General features: G+C 41.2%; 1 protein-coding gene across 1 annotated transcript in view; it reads left to right on the forward strand.

Moving 5' to 3' along the window:
- The window catches only part of LOC135074573 (transcription initiation factor TFIID subunit 1), a 34,708-nt gene extending 17,854 nt beyond the window's left edge, over positions 1-16,854 (forward strand). Inside the window, exons 16-35 of the mRNA XM_063968911.1 lie at positions 1,557-1,752; positions 2,147-2,410; positions 2,497-2,630; positions 2,969-3,137; positions 3,318-3,432; positions 3,742-3,941; positions 4,289-4,376; positions 4,555-4,694; positions 5,225-5,413; positions 7,101-7,334; positions 10,722-10,866; positions 11,318-11,448; positions 11,905-12,067; positions 12,493-12,635; positions 13,711-13,894; positions 14,043-14,099; positions 14,193-14,285; positions 14,620-14,765; positions 15,766-15,867; positions 16,402-16,854. Coding sequence (XP_063824981.1) covers positions 1,557-1,752; positions 2,147-2,410; positions 2,497-2,630; positions 2,969-3,137; positions 3,318-3,432; positions 3,742-3,941; positions 4,289-4,376; positions 4,555-4,694; positions 5,225-5,413; positions 7,101-7,334; positions 10,722-10,866; positions 11,318-11,448; positions 11,905-12,067; positions 12,493-12,635; positions 13,711-13,894; positions 14,043-14,099; positions 14,193-14,285; positions 14,620-14,765; positions 15,766-15,867; positions 16,402-16,476 — 2,968 coding nt within the window. The 3' untranslated portion in view covers positions 16,477-16,854. The remainder of the gene's footprint in view (positions 1-1,556; positions 1,753-2,146; positions 2,411-2,496; positions 2,631-2,968; positions 3,138-3,317; positions 3,433-3,741; positions 3,942-4,288; positions 4,377-4,554; positions 4,695-5,224; positions 5,414-7,100; positions 7,335-10,721; positions 10,867-11,317; positions 11,449-11,904; positions 12,068-12,492; positions 12,636-13,710; positions 13,895-14,042; positions 14,100-14,192; positions 14,286-14,619; positions 14,766-15,765; positions 15,868-16,401) is intronic.
- Positions 16,855-17,996: the final 1,142 nt, after the last annotated feature.

Here is a 17,996-nt window from a genome sequence, read left to right on the forward strand (position 1 = left end):
GTCATAGTAAAAGTTGTTCATCTTGGTAAGACCTTTCAAACGATACTAGACACATATCTATTGGAGCCGGGTACCATTTTGCCCATTGTCCTTTCAAGCGTCTAACTTAAGCGGTTTAGATTTTTCATACAAATGTTTTTTCCCGCTAACTCCCGTTCCCGTGGGAATTTTGCAATATCCTGTTGTAACTAAACTTTAAGTTTACTAAGGTACCTGCATGCCAAATGGCAATGCCAGATTTTGTATGAAAAGTGGCGTCTTTTTTTTTTCGCGCGGCCATCAACCAAACTTTGTTTTTTGATTACAAAATAGTGTAATAAACCAAACTTACTAAGGCATGTATACCTCTAAACTCAGTCTGAACTGAGTTACGAGCATTAGAAGTTTGATGATTTTCATACTAGATTTGCTTTTTGTGCGCAAGTTTTGTAAGAAATTGCAACAAAATATTGCGCTATTTTTTATTGCGCTGATTCTGCTCCATACTGATGTCTGGAGCCTTTAATGGATGGTATTGTTTGTTTACACATACAATCTCACTATTTTGTTGCAATTTCTTACAAAACTGCGCGATAAAAGCAAATCTAGTATGAAAATCATCAAACTTCTAATGCTCGTAACTCAGTTCAGACTGAGTTTAGAGGTATACATGTCATAGCAAGTTTGGTTTATTACACTATTTTGTAATCAAAAAACCAAGTTTGGTCGATGGCCGCGCGAAAAAAAAAAGACGCCAATTTCCGGCATTGTCTTTTCAAGCGTCTAACTTAAGCGGTTTAGATTTTTCATACAAAAGGATTTTCTTGCTATTTCCCTTTCCCGTGGGAATTCCTAAGTATCCTATAACCTGCCCAGGAGTATGAAGAATAATTGTACCAAGTTTCGTTAAAATCCGTCGAGTAGTTTTTGTTTCTATAAGGAACATACAGACAGACAGACAGACAGACAGACAAAAATTTTACTGATTGCATTTTTGGCATCAGTATCGATCACTAATCACCCCCTGATAGTTATTTTGAAAATATATTTCATGTACAGAATTGACTTCTCTACAGATTTATTATAAGTATATAGATTACATACATCATGATCAGTCAATCACTATGTAATGTAAATAATGTAATCTAATAATCAAACTGTAATCAGATGACGAAAGTGGGGGACAGGCCACTTAAAACTTTGATAATTCATCGAACGAGATGTTTTTTACATCCATAATACTTTTTATACAATTTCACTCATATGAAGCGTAAGAAAATCGAGCTATAGTTCCAAAATACTGGATCGCTGGTTCCGATTTTTGCCAAGTTGGAAACCATATAGTTGAACGATGGTAGCGCCCCCCTGTCATTGAGTTTGGTGGGACAGTTCAGCGTGGGTCATCTATAACTGAAGGCGCTGTGTCACCTGACAGTACTCAAATGATTTTAAGTCAGTATTTTTGACTTTTGCTGTCACTTTTGTACGTATTTGATTGTTGTCTATGGTTCTCGCAAATGTCAAATTACAGATTAAAATCGAAAACCCTTTTAATTTATCTACTCTAACTTAAACAGGTGGGTGATCAAACCAGACTTCCGTCTGCCATCCGAAGAGGAGATCCGAGCGATGGTGTCTCCCGAGCAATGCTGCGCTTACTTCAGCATGGCCGCTGCAGAACAGAGGCTGAAAGACGCGGGGTACGGGGAGAAGTTCATATTCACCCCGCAAGAGGACGACGATGAGGAGCTGCAGCTGAAGATGGATGATGAGGTTAGTCAAAGCTATGGTAAAGAGATTTATGTTGTGATCTTAAGAAAAGCCGCTTTAGGATGCGCGCCACGATATAATTTTATCGAGGCATTTTATCGATTTAAGATGATAAGTCCATACATTTTGTCGTCTGAAATCGACGATAGGTGGGCTGCATCCTATGCTGGCTGAGCTATCGTTCTCCAAGAGTTCCACGCGTAAGAGGTTTTATTTTGTTACTGTGTTTGTTGATAAGATAGTTTTAATGATGGTAGATCAAATAAGCAAGCAGTAATGAAACCCGCTTTCTGCGTGCCATTCAAAGAGAAGAATCGACTCGTGGTGGTTTATAATAATTTGATAGCGTGAAATCTTGTTTCCATCTTTGAATTTAACCACAAATTCTGTATCACAGGTGAAAGTAGCCCCATGGAATACGACCCGTGCCTACATCCAAGCGATGCGAGGCAAATGCCTCCTCCAACTGACCGGACCTGCCGACCCCACCGGTTGCGGTGAAGGTTTCTCATACGTCCGCATCCCGAATAAACCCACGCAGCAACCGAATGAGGAACAGCAACCTAAGAGGACCGTGACGGGAACAGATGCGGATTTGAGGAGACTGAGCTTGAATAACGCGAAAGCGCTTTTGAGGAAGTTTGGAGTGCCTGAGGAAGAGGTAAGGTTCAACTCTTTAGCATAAATCAACAAAAAAATAGAGGAAGTTCTCAAGATTTTGATAATTCTTTTTTTTTTTATTCGTAGATCAAAAAACTATCCCGTTGGGAGGTCATTGACGTGGTAAGAACGCTATCGACGGAGAAAGCCAAAGCCGGAGAAGAGGGTATGACGAAGTTTTCAAGAGGGAACAGATTTTCAATTGCTGAACATCAGGAAAGGTAAGCCTAATTTAATTGCTTCAGCCACTTAGATTTCTTTTCTATCGTGACGTGTATCGACTGAAGTTCTAATAGTAGACTTTGTGAGCTGCCATTAGCTTAAAGTCCGCACTAAAGCATGTTTGATAGAAGCCTTTGCTTAACTAAACTGTATCAGTCCTTGGGAAAGAATGTTTGCTATAATAATAACAACAAATAATGTGTTTAGAATCATGTGCGGGTGAAGATAAAAATATTACCAGTCACAAAAAGTATGCAAAATGTGGCTGTACATAAATTGGTCGATAAATAAAACAATATCTAAGAACAATAATGAAATCTATCCCTTTATCTTTTAGGTACAAAGAAGAGTGTCAGCGTATATTCGAACTCCAGAACAGGGTGCTGCAAAGTACTGAAGTGCTCAGTACTGACGAAGCCGAGAGCTCGGTCAGTGAGGAGTCTGACTTGGAGGAGATGGGAAAGAACATTGAAAACATGTTGGCGAACAAAAAGACCACAGAACAGGTAATATAGGCTGTGAAGCATATCCTTAAGTATTATAATCCTTTTCAGAAAACTTTGTCATATACTATTACTTAATCCTTCAAGCTCCGCGAATCTAGACACAATAGATAATCAATTGTTATGACATTAATTAATGCCGTCTGGGACTCAATCGGTTAATTATGCTTGTCTACATTTTAGTTGTCGCTGGAAAGGGAAGAAGCGGAAAGAGCAGAGCTGAGAAAGATGATCTTAGGACAGTCTGAAAAGAAGCCACAAATCAATCAGAATGATCAGCAACAAGCGTCCAATCAAGGTCAGTGAAAAATGTTACTTACATGCATTGCAGTCATATTGATAATTAAATTAAACCTTCTGCTTCAGTTTAAGTCAAGGGCGCCTTCAAATTAGAAGCATAAGGAAGCACTTCAGTGGCGCCATTTTGGTGCGCTTAGTTTTCATACCATTTCTAGAAACCAACGTACGTCGCGTTTGTCACGGTGTTGGCGCTGTGACTTCGCTTATTTTTGTCCTTTTTTCTATGACCGCACTACTCTGACGTTACGTTGTATTAAGATTATTTATAATTTTAGTAACGAAACTAAGTATTAACTGATATTCATAGGTCGCGTGCTCAGAATAGTCCGCACATTCCGCAACGCGTCCGGTCAGCGGTACACTCGCGCGGAACTCGTGCGCAAGGCAGCGGTCATAGAGGCCTACACGAAGATACGCTCCACCAAAGACGAGACTTTCATCAGGCAGTTTGCTACCATGGACGAGACGCAGAAAGAGGAGATGAAGAGAGAAAAGAGGAGAATTCAGGTTTGTTTTGTTATTTTCGCAGTTTTTAGGAGTCTTTATTTATGTTTAACGGACTGATTCTTTTGCTAATGTTAAAGTAGAATTGAAGGCTGGCACCATTTGCAAGAGACAAAAGAGGCGAATTCGTAGCAGTCTTTAATTTGGTCTGGATAACGTGTATTTTAAATCTTTTTTGTTTTCTTCACTAAATGCCAAAGTAGAGTTGACATTTGGCGCCATTTGCAATAGTCATTATCGGCCATTTTCATCTTCTGAAGGGAGATTTTAGTTGACTATTGCGCCTTATTATAGGTATTATTGAAAGTTATGATTATGCAGAACATACTAAATAAATGTCTATGTTTTAGGAACAACTGAGACGCATCAAAAGAAATCAGGAGAGAGAAAGACTTGCAGGAAATGTGACAGTACCTGGATCATTCCCTGGCGAAAGTAGTAAGTTTCATGCATATACATAAATAGTATGAATAATCCTGCTTACAATCATTATTTGTTTACGTTTTTATACGCTACTTGTATTTAAAATGAATTGAATTGTTTTTGGGCCACATCTATCTCTTTTGTGTAGTATCTTATGCAGATGTAATAGATACTATTTTACAACGATTTTCAGGTTTAAGTCTATCATCATCAATGAACGACATGGGTTCCCCGTCCCCCGCGATGATCCCGCTCGGTCAGATCAAACAGGAGCCGGACCTGCACACGCCGTCGCGTCGCCGGGCCAAGCTGAAGACCGATTTGAAATTGAAGGTAAAATACAATTGTTAATTTGATAAATATTCCATACTTTGTGTGGGTGCGAGAGTTAGGGAGGATAAAAGTTGAATTTTTTGAGCGCTAGCTAACACTAGAGTGTTGATAAAGTACTAACTTGCTAATTAAAAATGAAACAGTAACCAGCTAAAGCCGGAGAACATTTATAATGGCCGTTTTACTTCACCGGCAATACGACACGGTGATATAAACACTTATGAACTTTATTTTTGGCATTGGAGCGCTGTCGCTTTAGCTACTAGCAAGTGATTTAAATTATTATTTGGAACTTCTTTGATCTTGCTTGATGGTAAGTGATCATGAAATCTAAGACGGCGCGCGCTCTTTCAGTAAATACCTGTTCATTCGAGTCCAAGACAGATGTTAGTACAAACCACAAACTGAAATAGCACAAACATTTTTACAGGGCCTACTCAAAATAAATAAATATCCCTTCTATATTTCAAATCGAATGATCTTTATAGCTCCATGTTGATACATAAAAACTTATTACATTTATATTCCAGTGCGGTGCTTGCGGTCAAGTAGGCCACATGCGTACCAACAAATCGTGCCCCCTCTATACGGGGTCCATGGGTGGGGGGCCAGCCTCGCCGCCTGAGATCGACGTGGACGCACTGCCGCCGGACCCCGATGACGACGAACTGGGATACGTTGACGGAACTAAGCTGACGCTGTCTTCGAAGGTTATGAAGGTGAGGAATACTTGAGGTCCACAGGTGGGGGGGCAGCCATACATAAACTAATCGGGCGCCCTCTATACGGGGTCCATGGGTGGAGGGCCAGCTTCGCCGCCAGAGATCGACGTGGACGCACTTCCGCCGGACCCCGATGACGACGAGCTGGGATACGTTGACGGAACCAAGCTGACGCTGTCTTCGAAGGTTATGAAGGTGAGAAATACATAAGGGGTCCATAGGCGGGGGGCCAGCCATATTTAAACTAATCGTGCCCCCTCTACACGGGGTCCATGGGCGGGGGGCCAGCCTCGCCGCCTGAGATCGACGTGGACGCACTGCCGCCGGACCCCGATGACGACGAGCTGGGATACGTTGACGGCACCAAGCTGACACTGTCTTCGAAGGTTATGAAGGTGAGAAATACATAAGGGGTCCATAGGCGGGGGGCCAGCCATATTTAAACTAATCGTGCCCCCTCTACACGGGGCCATGGGTGGGGGTCCAGCCTCGCCGCCTGAGATCGACGTGGACGCACTGCCGCCGGACCCCGATGACGACGAACTGGGATACGTTGACGGAACTAAGCTGACGCTGTCTTCGAAGGTTATGAAGGTCAGTAAAAATGTATAAGGGGTTCATAGGCGGGGGGCCAGCCATACATAAACTAATCGTGCCCCCTATACATGGGGTCCATGGGCGGGGGTCCAGCCTCGCCACCTGAGATCGACGTGGACGCACTGCCGCCGGACCCCGATGACGACGAACTGGGATACGTTGACGGAACTAAGCTGACGCTGTCTTCGAAGGTTATGAAGGTCAGTGAGAAATACATAAACTAATCGGGCCCCCTCTATACGGGGTCCATGATTGGAGGGAGGGCCAGCCTCGCCGCCAAACCCCGATGACGACGAACTGGGATACGTTGACGGAACCAAGCTGACGCTGTCTTCGAAGGTTATGAAGGTCAGTGAGAAATACATAAGGGGTCCATATGCGGGGGGCCAGCCATACATAAACTAATCGGGCCCCCTCTACACGGGGTCCATGGGCGGGGGGCCAGCCATACACAAACTAATCGGACCCCACTACACGGGATCCATGGGTGGTGGGCCAGCCTCGCCGCCAGAGATCGACGTGGACGCACTGCCGCCGGACCCCGATGACGACGAACTGGGATACGTTGACGGAACCAAGCTGACGGTGTCTTCGAAGGTTATGAAGGTGAGATATACATAAGAGGTCCACAGGACACTGGGAATATGGGCGGGGGGCCCTAGCTGTCACAAAGTGATCTCTAAATATTATGTAAATATTAGTAACTAGCTTTTGCCCGCGGCTTCACTCGCGTGAATTTTAGTTTGTCACAGATCGTCATAAATTATAGCCTATAGGTTAATCTGGGTTATATACAATAATACTGTAAAGTTTCATTAAAATCCGTTCAGTAGTTTTTGCGTGAAAGAGTAACAAACATCCACTCAAACTTTCGCATTTATAATATTAGTAGGATATTAGTAGGATAGGATAGAAGCTATGACGTCACACGATGAGGGGCAATCATTATTACGTTAGCTTTCATTGGGGAAAATTAATTGGGAATAAACCAAAAATAGTTACAAGGACCTTTTTTTTTATAAAATTCGACTTTGGAATTACGGATTCAGTGTCAACTACTTAATCAATGTTTTCATTCTTCCAACAGCACTCAGTGGAAGACATAAAGCGTCGTCGAGGCAGACCCAGCGAATACCGAGCTGGGGCCCGTAACAAACGTCGGGGCACTGCTTCGGAGTCGTGTGACTATCTCGTCAAGCGACCGGCTGAGAGGCGCCGTACCGACCCATTAGTTACGCTGTCTTCGTTGCTAGAAGACGTACTGAACCATATGAGGCATCTGCCAGATGTTCAACCGTTCCTATTTCCTGTCAATCAGAAGGTAAGTGACATAAATGGTCATAAATAAAACATAAACGCGATTGAAACACTGCCTCGGAGTCGTGCGACTACCTCGTCAAGCGATCGGCTGAGAGGCGGCGAACCGACCCCTTGGTTACGCTGTCTTCGCTGCTAGAAGACGTACTGAACCATATGAGGCATCTGCCAGATGTTCAACCGTTCCTATTTCCTGTCAATCAGAAGGTAAGTGACATAAATGGTCATAAATAAAACATAAACGCGATTGAAACACTGCCTCGGAGTCGTGCGACTACCTCGTCAAGCGATCGGCTGAGAGGCGGCGAACCGACCCCTTGGTTACGCTGTCTTCGCTGCTAGAAGACGTACTGAACCATATGAGGCATCTGCCAGATGTTCAACCGTTCCTATTTCCAGTCAATCAGAAGGTAAGTGACATAAATGGTCTTAAATAAAACTATAAACGCGATTGGGATACTGCCTCTGAGTCGTGCTACTATCTCGTCAAGCGACCGGCTGAGAGGCGGCGAACCGACCCCTTGGTTACGCTGTCTTCGCTGCTAGAAGACGTACTGAACCATATGAGGCATCTGCCAGATGTTCAACCGTTCTTATTTCCAGTCAATCAGAAGGTAAGTGACATAAATGGTCTTAAATAAAACTATAAACGCGATTGGGATACTGCTTCGTAGTCGTGCTACTATCTCGTCAAGCGACCGGCTGAGAGGCGGCGAACCGACCCCTTGGTTACGCTGTCTTCGCTGCTAGAAGACGTACTGAACCATATGAGGCATCTGCCAGATGTTCAACCGTTCCTATTTCCTGTCAATCAGAAGGTAAGTGACATAAATGGTCATAAATAAAACTAGAAAAGCGATTAGTATACTGCCTCTGAGTCGTGCGATTATCTCGTCAAGCGACCGGCTGAGAGGCGGCGAACCGACCCATTAGTTACGCTGTCTTCGCTACTAGAAGACGTACTGAACCATATGAGACATCTTCCAGATGTACAACCGTTCCTGTTTCCTGTCAATCAGAAGGTAAGTGACAAAAATGGTCATAAATAATTAATAAAACTAGAAAAGCGATTAGTATACTGCATCGGAGTCGTGCGACTATCTCGTCAAGCGACTGGCTGAGAGGCGGCGTACCGACCCCTTGGTTACGCTGTCTTCGCTGCTAGAAGATGTACTGAACCATATGAGACATCTTCCAGATGTACAACCGTTCCTGTTTCCTGTCAATCAGAAGGTAAGTGACAAAAATGGTCATAAATAATTAATAAAACTAGAAAAGCGATTACTATACTGCATCGGAGTCGTGCGACTATCTCGTCAAGCGACCGGCTGAGAGGCGGCGTACCGACCCCTTGGTTACGCTGTCTTCGCTGCTAGAAGACGTACTGAACCATATGAGGCATCTGCCAGATGTACAACCGTTCCTATTTCCAGTCAATCAGAAGGTAAGTGACATAAATGGTCATAAATAAAACATAAACGCGATTGGAACACTGCCTCGGAGTCGTGTGACTATCTCGTCAAGCGACCGGCTGAGAGGCGGCGAACCGACCCCTTGGTTACGCTGTCTTCGCTGCTAGAAGACGTACTGAACCATATGAGGCATCTGCCAGATGTTCAACCGTTCCTATTTCCAGTCAATCAGAAGGTAAGTGACATAAATGGTCATAAATAAAACATAAACGCGATTAGAACACTGCCTCGGAGTCGTGTGACTATCTCGTCAAGCGACCGGCTGAGAGGCGGCGAACCGACCCCTTGGTTACGCTGTCTTCGCTGCTAGAAGACGTACTGAACCATATGAGGCATCTGCCAGATGTTCAACCGTTCCTATTTCCTGTCAATCAGAAGGTAAGTGACATAAATGGTCATAAATAAAACTATAAACGCGATTGGGATACTGCCTCGGAGTCGTGCGTCTACCTCGTCAAGCGACCGGCTGAGAGGCGGCGTACCGACCCCTTGGTTACGCTGTCTTCGTTGCTAGAAGATGTACTGAACCATATGAGGCATCTGCCAGATGTTCAACCGTTCCTGTTTCCTGTCAATCAGAAGGTATAGCCTGACCAGGAACATAAAAACCCTGGCATAGAGGCGCGTCAATTGCATTTGATAGTGCAACATTGAGTACAGTCGTACCTGTGTTAAAATAATAGGCTAACTTTATGTATCAGGATTCAGGATTACGGGCTAATTTGATATTTTCATAAATTAACGAAAAAATATTATTATAGGTAACCTGGTTTAAATAAATTAAATGAAACCATCAATCGAGCTGGTAGGATTTATTTTATTATTCATCAATAATCAAATTCAGAACTTGAATATTCAACTGCAATGTCTGCTCATGAACGCTTCAAACTCGGTACTTCTTTCCCAATTCCATAAAATTCAACACGAAAGTGACAAAAAATTTAAAATAGGTAGTTGAAATTGAAACAAACCACCAGCTTATTTTCATAGTGGACTGTACTATACGATAACATGTCAGTCATTTTGACATCCTTTGTCGGAAACATTATTCAATGAAAATATTGTCCGAACCCTTAGTATTTCTCTTCGAAAAATACTTTAACACATTGTGAACACTTTTCTTTCACGACTATAAAAAGATTTTAGCAATTTAATTCACAAAATCAATTGCGCACATTTAAAATAAAGTTTGTTTACACTTTGACAGCAATAGACTGACATGCAAGGTGACATGTCAATGAAGTTTTCAGTTACTGTTGCCATTAAAAGAAATTAGTACCATTAGTTTTGCGCAACATGGGGAGGGTTTTTATTTTCCTGGTCGGGCTATAAAAGACGCAATGGAATGACTACTTTAAAAAATGTAAAAGACGATTGGAAAAAGCATGATGACAACGGCTCTTCTTCATGGCTCTGTCTATAAATGCGTTACCTGTGCCGGTGGAATGTCTACATCTGGTACCTTCAACACATCATGAATTAAGCTTGCAGGAGGGCGATGTGAAATCATTGGGGAGGCCGAGCAGCGGACATCCTGTGGCTAACTTAGGGCCGATTTTTCGATAGTCGGATAACTTGTAACTGAAGAATAAGTTTGGCATATTGACAGTTTCAGTATGGGAAATATGTCAAAATGTCAATTTTATTCTTCAGTTAAAAGATATCTGACGATTGAAAAATCAGCCCTTAGTTTAATAACTAGTCTATACAAGCGGTTTGTTTGTATAAAGTGAGGCAAAAATAATTTTGTCATCCAATGTCATCTTCTTTATATTTTCACTAGCATTTGTCTTTGCTGTCAGAATTTACAGGAAAAACTAGCCAGTCTTTATTTTTAAGTCACTCACTTTTCTTGCGCTTCGGCATTATTAATCTAAGGTGACTAGAATGACGGAACATAATGTCGTATTTTAACGCAGCTGGTGGCAGACTACTACCGAATAGTATCGCGGCCGATGGACCTCCAGACCATTCGCGAAAACATGCGTCAGAAGCGATACCAGAGCCGCGAAGACTTCTTGGCGGACGTGAACCAGATCGTCGAGAACTCTACGCTTTATAACGGTGAGTAGAATCTCAGTGTGTAGACGGCACAGTGAGTTATCTTATAAAGTTGTAATAGTGGCTCATTTCGGATAAAAACTCATGACCAGTTAATTATACAGACGGTAGTAAATCCAGCTGAATACTGTGTATCTTATTATTTTTTTACAAAATGACTTGAAATTAACGTGCGACAAAGCAATTTCTTTTCTCCAATAATAAGTGGTACATAAGTCTTGTTTATTTGGTAATATAATTATGTATATGAATTGATTCTTTTTATTAACTTTTTTTGTAAAACACGATAAAATAATAATAAACTATATTATGCATGTAACTTATTTACCATAGGAATCTTCTCAATTAGGCGCTATACTTGTTACTTTATCTGACCGATATCTGAAATCAAAATACTTTGAAGTCTATTTTGTTTTTAATTTATATCTCAGTCATTTGTCTATGTTTTGTATAGGTCCAACCAGCACTCTGACCCTAGCGGCTCAGAGGATGTTACAGCGGTGCGTCGAAAAGCTGGCTGAAAAGGAAGAGCTGATCATCAAGCTGGAGAAACAGATCAACCCGCTTCTTGACGATAATGATCAGGTAAATTTAACCGTCTTTTCGACAAGCTAGTTAACTCGATTTTATTTATTTATTGGGCTATCAACATGAGATACAGCATTACACAATAAAAAAAAAAATTAAGCCAAAGGGCTCTAACTAACTGCTCCCACACAAACAATAACCGTAGCATACATATTATTATAATGTAAGTAACCCGTATATTATACAAATATCCAGTAAGTAAGTGCTTCAAGTCCACTTGCAGTATAAAATTACACGAAACAAACGAAAAAAAAAACTTAGTGTAAACTATTTCCGTCTCACTTCTCGTGTAAAGTAACATAGTTTATAACAAGATCCAATTACGCGATCGAAATTATTACGTACAACATAAAGAAGAAGCGTTTTCGGCGTTTTTAGACTACACTAGCATCATAGTTCTAATGCACAATAACCAGCATAAGATGTAATAATAATAACTGTTATTTTTCGTAGGTCGCACTATCGTTCATTTTGGACAACCTACTGACAACGAAACTGAAGGTGATGCCTGAAGCGTGGCCGTTCCTCAAGCCTGTCAACAAGAAGCAAGTCAAGGACTACTACAACGTCATCAAGAAACCCATCGACATGGAGACTATGGGCAAGAAAATTCAAGGTAAGAAACTGTATGTTAGGAGCACACATTTAACTGAACGGCCTTTTCCTTAAAGTCCTGGGATCCTAGGATGTCTAGAAGAGATTGCATCCTAGCGTTAAGACTGTTTTGTGTGAAGTGTGATAAAAAGTACCTATCTTTCTACATTTTAGAAATAATGCTATCAATGGTCACTCCCCGTTCGATTTCAATGGTGCTTTTAACCTCGTTTATTTCCATCTGCAATATAAAGTTTACAGCTTGGTTTACTTTTTTAACACATATTTTAGAATAAAAAAAAAAAGCCCATGTCCATCTATTTGATTTCTTTATAACAAACAGACAGAGTTACTAAAGTTATGAAGATAGAATTCCTATTATCAATACCACAAACTCGAAATACATTTCATAGCTTGTGATCTTACTGAATATGTTTTTGTCACCAGCCCACAAATACCACAGCCGCGACGAGTTCCTCCGGGACATACAGCTGTTAGTCGACAACTGCCGCGCTTACAACGGCATCAACTCGCAGTTCACGAGGCAGGCTGAGGCCATACTGAAGGTGACGCAAGAGGCACTGGAACAGGTAAAGTAGTATTAAAATTTAGTATATTTGTTACGGTTAATGTGATAAATTGAAAATTATTAATAATAACCGGTTATTATGAATAATTACCGACAGTCGCGGTAAAAGTGATAAATGAATCACATTTAACAGTGATTATTTAATAATTCAAGCTCAGTACTAACAAATTTCATAAAAGAGAACAACATCTTGTGTACGTGCTCGTGTACAGCCAAACTTTTGAACGTTTTGATATCATATATTAATATAAATTGGCATAATGAGTTTGGAGTGTTTCTTGCATAATATTAGTTTTCCATGATGCCTATAACATAATGTTTCGATTTAAAGTGAAAAATAGGTTAAGGTGCGGCGGGGGTGGCCCTTGGGCCACCCCTAAGCCGCCTATTTAGTTTTATACACACATAAATGACCTCATATTAATCACATTTACCAAATCATTCGGTAATTATTCATAATAACCGGCGATTATTCATAATTTTCACATTTATCACTTTGACCGTAACATATTTACAAAAAATAATAAATACAGGGTGCTTTTATCATTGGCAACCTTTCAGCCTGTCATTTTCACTCATATTAGGGAATGTTTTAAGTCAACCTTTTTAAAAAACTAAAATGTTTTAAGTCAACCCTTTTAAAAAAAAAAAAAATGTTACGAGATACAGATAAAGTGTTGCTTTAGGTAAGTTTAGTTCATAGTCAGATGCGTACGCGCTTACCGGCCCGTCAGAGCATTTAAATAGCGCGCGCCGACGCCCTGCCCAAACAGCTTTAGGGAACATTTGACGAAAACGATGCTTCCTGGGATCCTTAAGACCCGGTTTTCACCAAAGTGGAGCGGAGCGCAGAAGTGTTTTGAATAACCAATTAGATTTAATTATTTTCACTCCTCTTCTCCCCTCCGCACAGTTCCACTCCGCGCCACGCCGCCGCCGCTGTAAAAATTTTCTACTTCTCCGCTCCGCCCTGGTGGAAACTTAAAGCCTTCAGTTGATGCTATACTTAATATTGCTTAATTTTATATCTGCTTTAAAACTCCTTGTAAGTTCTCAATTCAACTTTTTTCACCCAGTTCGGCGAAAACGTCAGCCAACTCGAAGCGAACATCGCGCGCGTGCAACAGAAGATGCTAGAAGACGCGGAGCACTCGGACTTAGAGCCCGAGGAGCACGCGCCGCCGCCGCCGCCCTCGGACGAGAAGCGAGGCCGCGGAAGGCCTAGGAAACATAAGCCTTCCACCTCTACTTCCGCTGACGGTATGATTGCTCAATAGGATTGTATAAATCATAATATTACCCAATAGGACTGTATAAAATTTAAAAATTGCGAGACCGTGGAGGGTCTGAATCAAGCAGTGTAGAGATTTCAATCTGTCAAACTGCTAATAATTGCTTTTTTTTCTAGGCGCTACTCCAAGAAAGCGCGGCAGACCGAGAAAAGACCAAAACAGCTTGGAAGAAGGTAAGCTATATAAAGACTACCTACCTTCTAAACTGCAGTAACATTGAATGAAATATATTGTTGTATGGATGCTAACCTCTTTGTCTTGTGCAGATCTCCAATACTCTGACAGCGGCAGCTCAGAGCTTGAAGAAGTGGAACAGAAAGACGCCGCCGAAGGCTTGGTACAACTTTCTGTGCGACCTGGTAAGTTTAATAGTAATAATCAAAGATTGTTGCTTATTTGTAAAGGCCAGTTTCACCGGTTCCAGCAATAAAATAATTATTTCGATAACTAACAAAAACGTCCAAGGATGAAGGTCACATCACCCTTACTATCCGAGAACTACTTCTTCTGCCTTGCCTTGTTACGGGACACGACATACGAGGCTCTCCCAATCATGCGCTGCCTAATAATTATATCTCTAACGTCTTGTTCGTAGAGTCCCAATATCCGACGATTAGGTTTTTAGTAACTTGTAATCTATCAAAAAACGATTCATTTTATACGGCACGCTATTTATTCCTGTATTAATTCCAGACGACGACATACCGATGGGTGAGCCTTCGTTCGACACGTCCGAGTTTCTGATAAAGCGCGAGGTGCCCGACGAGCCGCCGCCGCTGTCCGAGGACTTTGTGGACTTGGACCAGCAGACGGACTACTCCTACCCGCCTGTTGTGAAGGTACGCCATTGAATATATTTTAAGATCTATTCACATCGCGTTTCTTTTAAGCGCCATCAGTCGGTCTAATTCCTATTTGGGCCACATAGTGTAAAAACATAATGGTTTACTTCTTCCTTCAACTATCATGAACGTCGTCGCCCGCCCATGCTAGTGGCCAATGAACCTGATCCTTAGTTGTCCCGTATCAAACGCTTCAGTAAGGCCTCAGCCTCGAACTTAGCGGGCAGCGGGGCAGGAGCGGCGGCGGCGCTGGAGCGGGACGGGCAACGCAGACCCGTTCTCGAAACAAGCGGGCAGCTCGCGCGGCGCTTTAGCGGCGAAGTGTTGTGTTCGGGGTTGTGTTGTCGAGATATTTGTTTTTATTCGCAAACGAAATGTCTGAACAACGGCGACAATTTTATTTCGATTCAAATTTATTCCTACCGCTCGATTTATTGTGGGCAAAAGAAGGAGTGCGCTGCCCGCTCGTTGCCCGCTCCCTCGCCGCTGCCCGCTCGTTGCCCGCTCCGGCGCCGCTGCCGCGCCGCTGTTTTCGAGAACCGGTCTATTTGATTTTACGCATAAGATCCTGCCGCTCCCGCGCCGCCGCCGCCGCCGCCCCGCTGCCCGCTAAGTTCGAGGCTGAGGCCTAAGTCCCAGACCTAGATTGAAATGTGATTGCATGCTTAGTGGAGTACTTTATGGGTTTTCGTTATAAGATAGAAGAAGCTACCAGTCACTTTCCATATACCATCGATTCACAGTCTAGTTCTGCTTTGTAAAACGAGCATGTGATTATGTATTCTAGCAAATAAATGATTGAATTTGAATTTAGACATTCTGCTTTTTTAAATGTCTTCTTTTAAAGCTCGATATAGAACTCGGGATACAAAATGGCGCGGGCTATTTATTTAAAAAAAGTATTTCATAAGTAACACTGACTCAAATCCCTTCTCATCTAGGCACCATGGTTTGCGTCCTTGGCTTCAGCGGTATAATATTTATGTTAATCCTATAGGAGGAGCCGATAGAGCCCGACATGCAAATGGACCCGCCCATGATGGAAGGCGCGCCGATGGAACCGCCACAGTTCAAGGAGGAACCGCCAGAGAACTGGCAGGTCAGTTATCTATTGCTTGTATATTTTTACTATCCACTGTGTTTATTCTTCCACGTGTTTTGTCGAAAATTTCTAATTCGCCGGTAACAGTTTGTACTATCGGCCACAGTGTTAACTATCAATTTTCATTTTTGCTCTTGCTCTCATCAAATAGTGATTCTTTGCGATAGAAGGAGACGACATGACCGGCAATGGGTAGTTAACATCAATTAGTGGTTGCCGATTGTACGAGCTTTCGTTTATAAATAAATTCTACGACCACTCGACAACGAATATTCGTTTTGTCAATTTGTGATTTTTACGACTATTCGTATTCGGCTTGCCGATGATCATAATACTGTCAGTTTGTAATTTCTTTGACCATTGGCTTGACCATTCTAGTCGGTGTTGTTGAGCTTTTTAAAAAGTTTTTGATAAAACAAATAACTAATTACTAATCATGTTTTAGAGGACATTAAAATTTTACCTTGACATCTCTTTTCTTAAATAAAGGTTATGGTACCTTAAAATTAAATCCAAATTATTTTTCCCTAGCCGGATCCTGCCATACAAGACGACTTACAAGTGACAGACAGCGAGGAAGAGGCTGAAGATGGACTATGGTTCTAATGTGACTGTACATAAAGTATTTTTTACTAAAAACAAACTCGAAATGTTTTTTATATACAAAAATTATGTTTATAGTTTTATGTACTGAAGAAACTTGTTGGATTAGTATAGTAAATGTTTAAGGATATTTAGGTCTTGTTTCACCGCTTACTGGCAAGGTCCCTGATTGCCTATTAAAAACTTATCTGCCAGATAAACTACTGGTTGTTTCACAGGTACTAAGTTGTCTGGCAGATAAAGTAGTCGAAAATCTGTATCTAACATTTATTTCTTAGTGTTATGTCAGATTACTATCTATAACTTTATCAGGAACCGGTGAAACTGTCCTCTACTGGTTTATAATACGTTGCAATAAGATAATAAATAATTTTAACACTGTTCACGTTTTTTTATTTTTTAACATTGGTTTTATTTCAATGTACGCGTATGGGTGAAGTCTATACGTACCTAAAAACTACGTACACTACTGCATAAAAATAAATTACTATTTGCTAAAAAGAAAATAGCTTGAAACTAGTACTTTTCTTAGTATCATAGAATGCCCTAAAGCTATTTGTTTATAATTTAATACTTTATAAAACAGGATTAAAATAAGCTCAAAAGTTATTCCCACTCAGTCTGCGTTGTCACGAAACGGTTCTAAAATATTATTCAAAAATCACATCCGTTCGAGATTCGTTTACATTCGTTCTCTATCGGGAACGAACAGATTTTCTCAATTTGGAAATCTCCAAGCAGTAGAATTGGCGCATCGCAGTGAATAATAAATGAGCTGGGTGAGGCACGTACGTTCAGATTGCATATTCATAGATTTGGAATATTCGAAACAGCGCAATCAAATTGTCGAGATGAGATCTTCTAGTCTAGTCTGTCTAACGCCTTGTACTAACTTTGGATGCCAAGATTGCGTCTTTAATATTTTAGGCTGAGAATCCTAAACGAACATTGCTGTGTGTAATGTGAATTGCAATTCGATTTTACCTGTGCAGGCTTTTTATTAGGTAAAAACTTTAAATAAACTAATTTTGGTCATAAACCAATTATTTATTTAAACTAGCTGACCCGGCGAACTCTGTTCCGCCTTAAAGGCAATAAATAAGTCATCGCAATTTTTCCTTAATTGCTGACCGTTTAGACCTACCCTGGACTACGACCATAGCTGGGCACCGTTAACCAAATAGTTAACTTCGTTAATCGTTAAACCGTTAATAAAAAAATTAACTTCGTTAAACGTTAAAACGTTACATTTCGCAAGATTTAACGCAAGTTAACGTTAATCGTTAATCCGTTAACACATGATAATAAAACGAAAAAAATAATTGTATGCAACATAAAAAAGGAATAAATTCCATGCGCGATACAAGCTTTTGAAATTTTTTGAACCTTGCATAAGTACAATAGGCTAGAAAAAAAAATTTTTAGTCCGTCAATTTTAGTATAAAAAAATATTGGACACGTATATTTTTAATTGTCAATCAAACAAATAATTACAAAGTTATAGTGCGTTGAAGTTCCGCGCG

The sequence above is a fragment of the Ostrinia nubilalis genome, chromosome 9 (assembly GCF_963855985.1).
Source record: "Ostrinia nubilalis chromosome 9, ilOstNubi1.1, whole genome shotgun sequence".
Classification (NCBI taxonomy): Eukaryota; Metazoa; Arthropoda; class Insecta; order Lepidoptera; family Crambidae; genus Ostrinia; species Ostrinia nubilalis.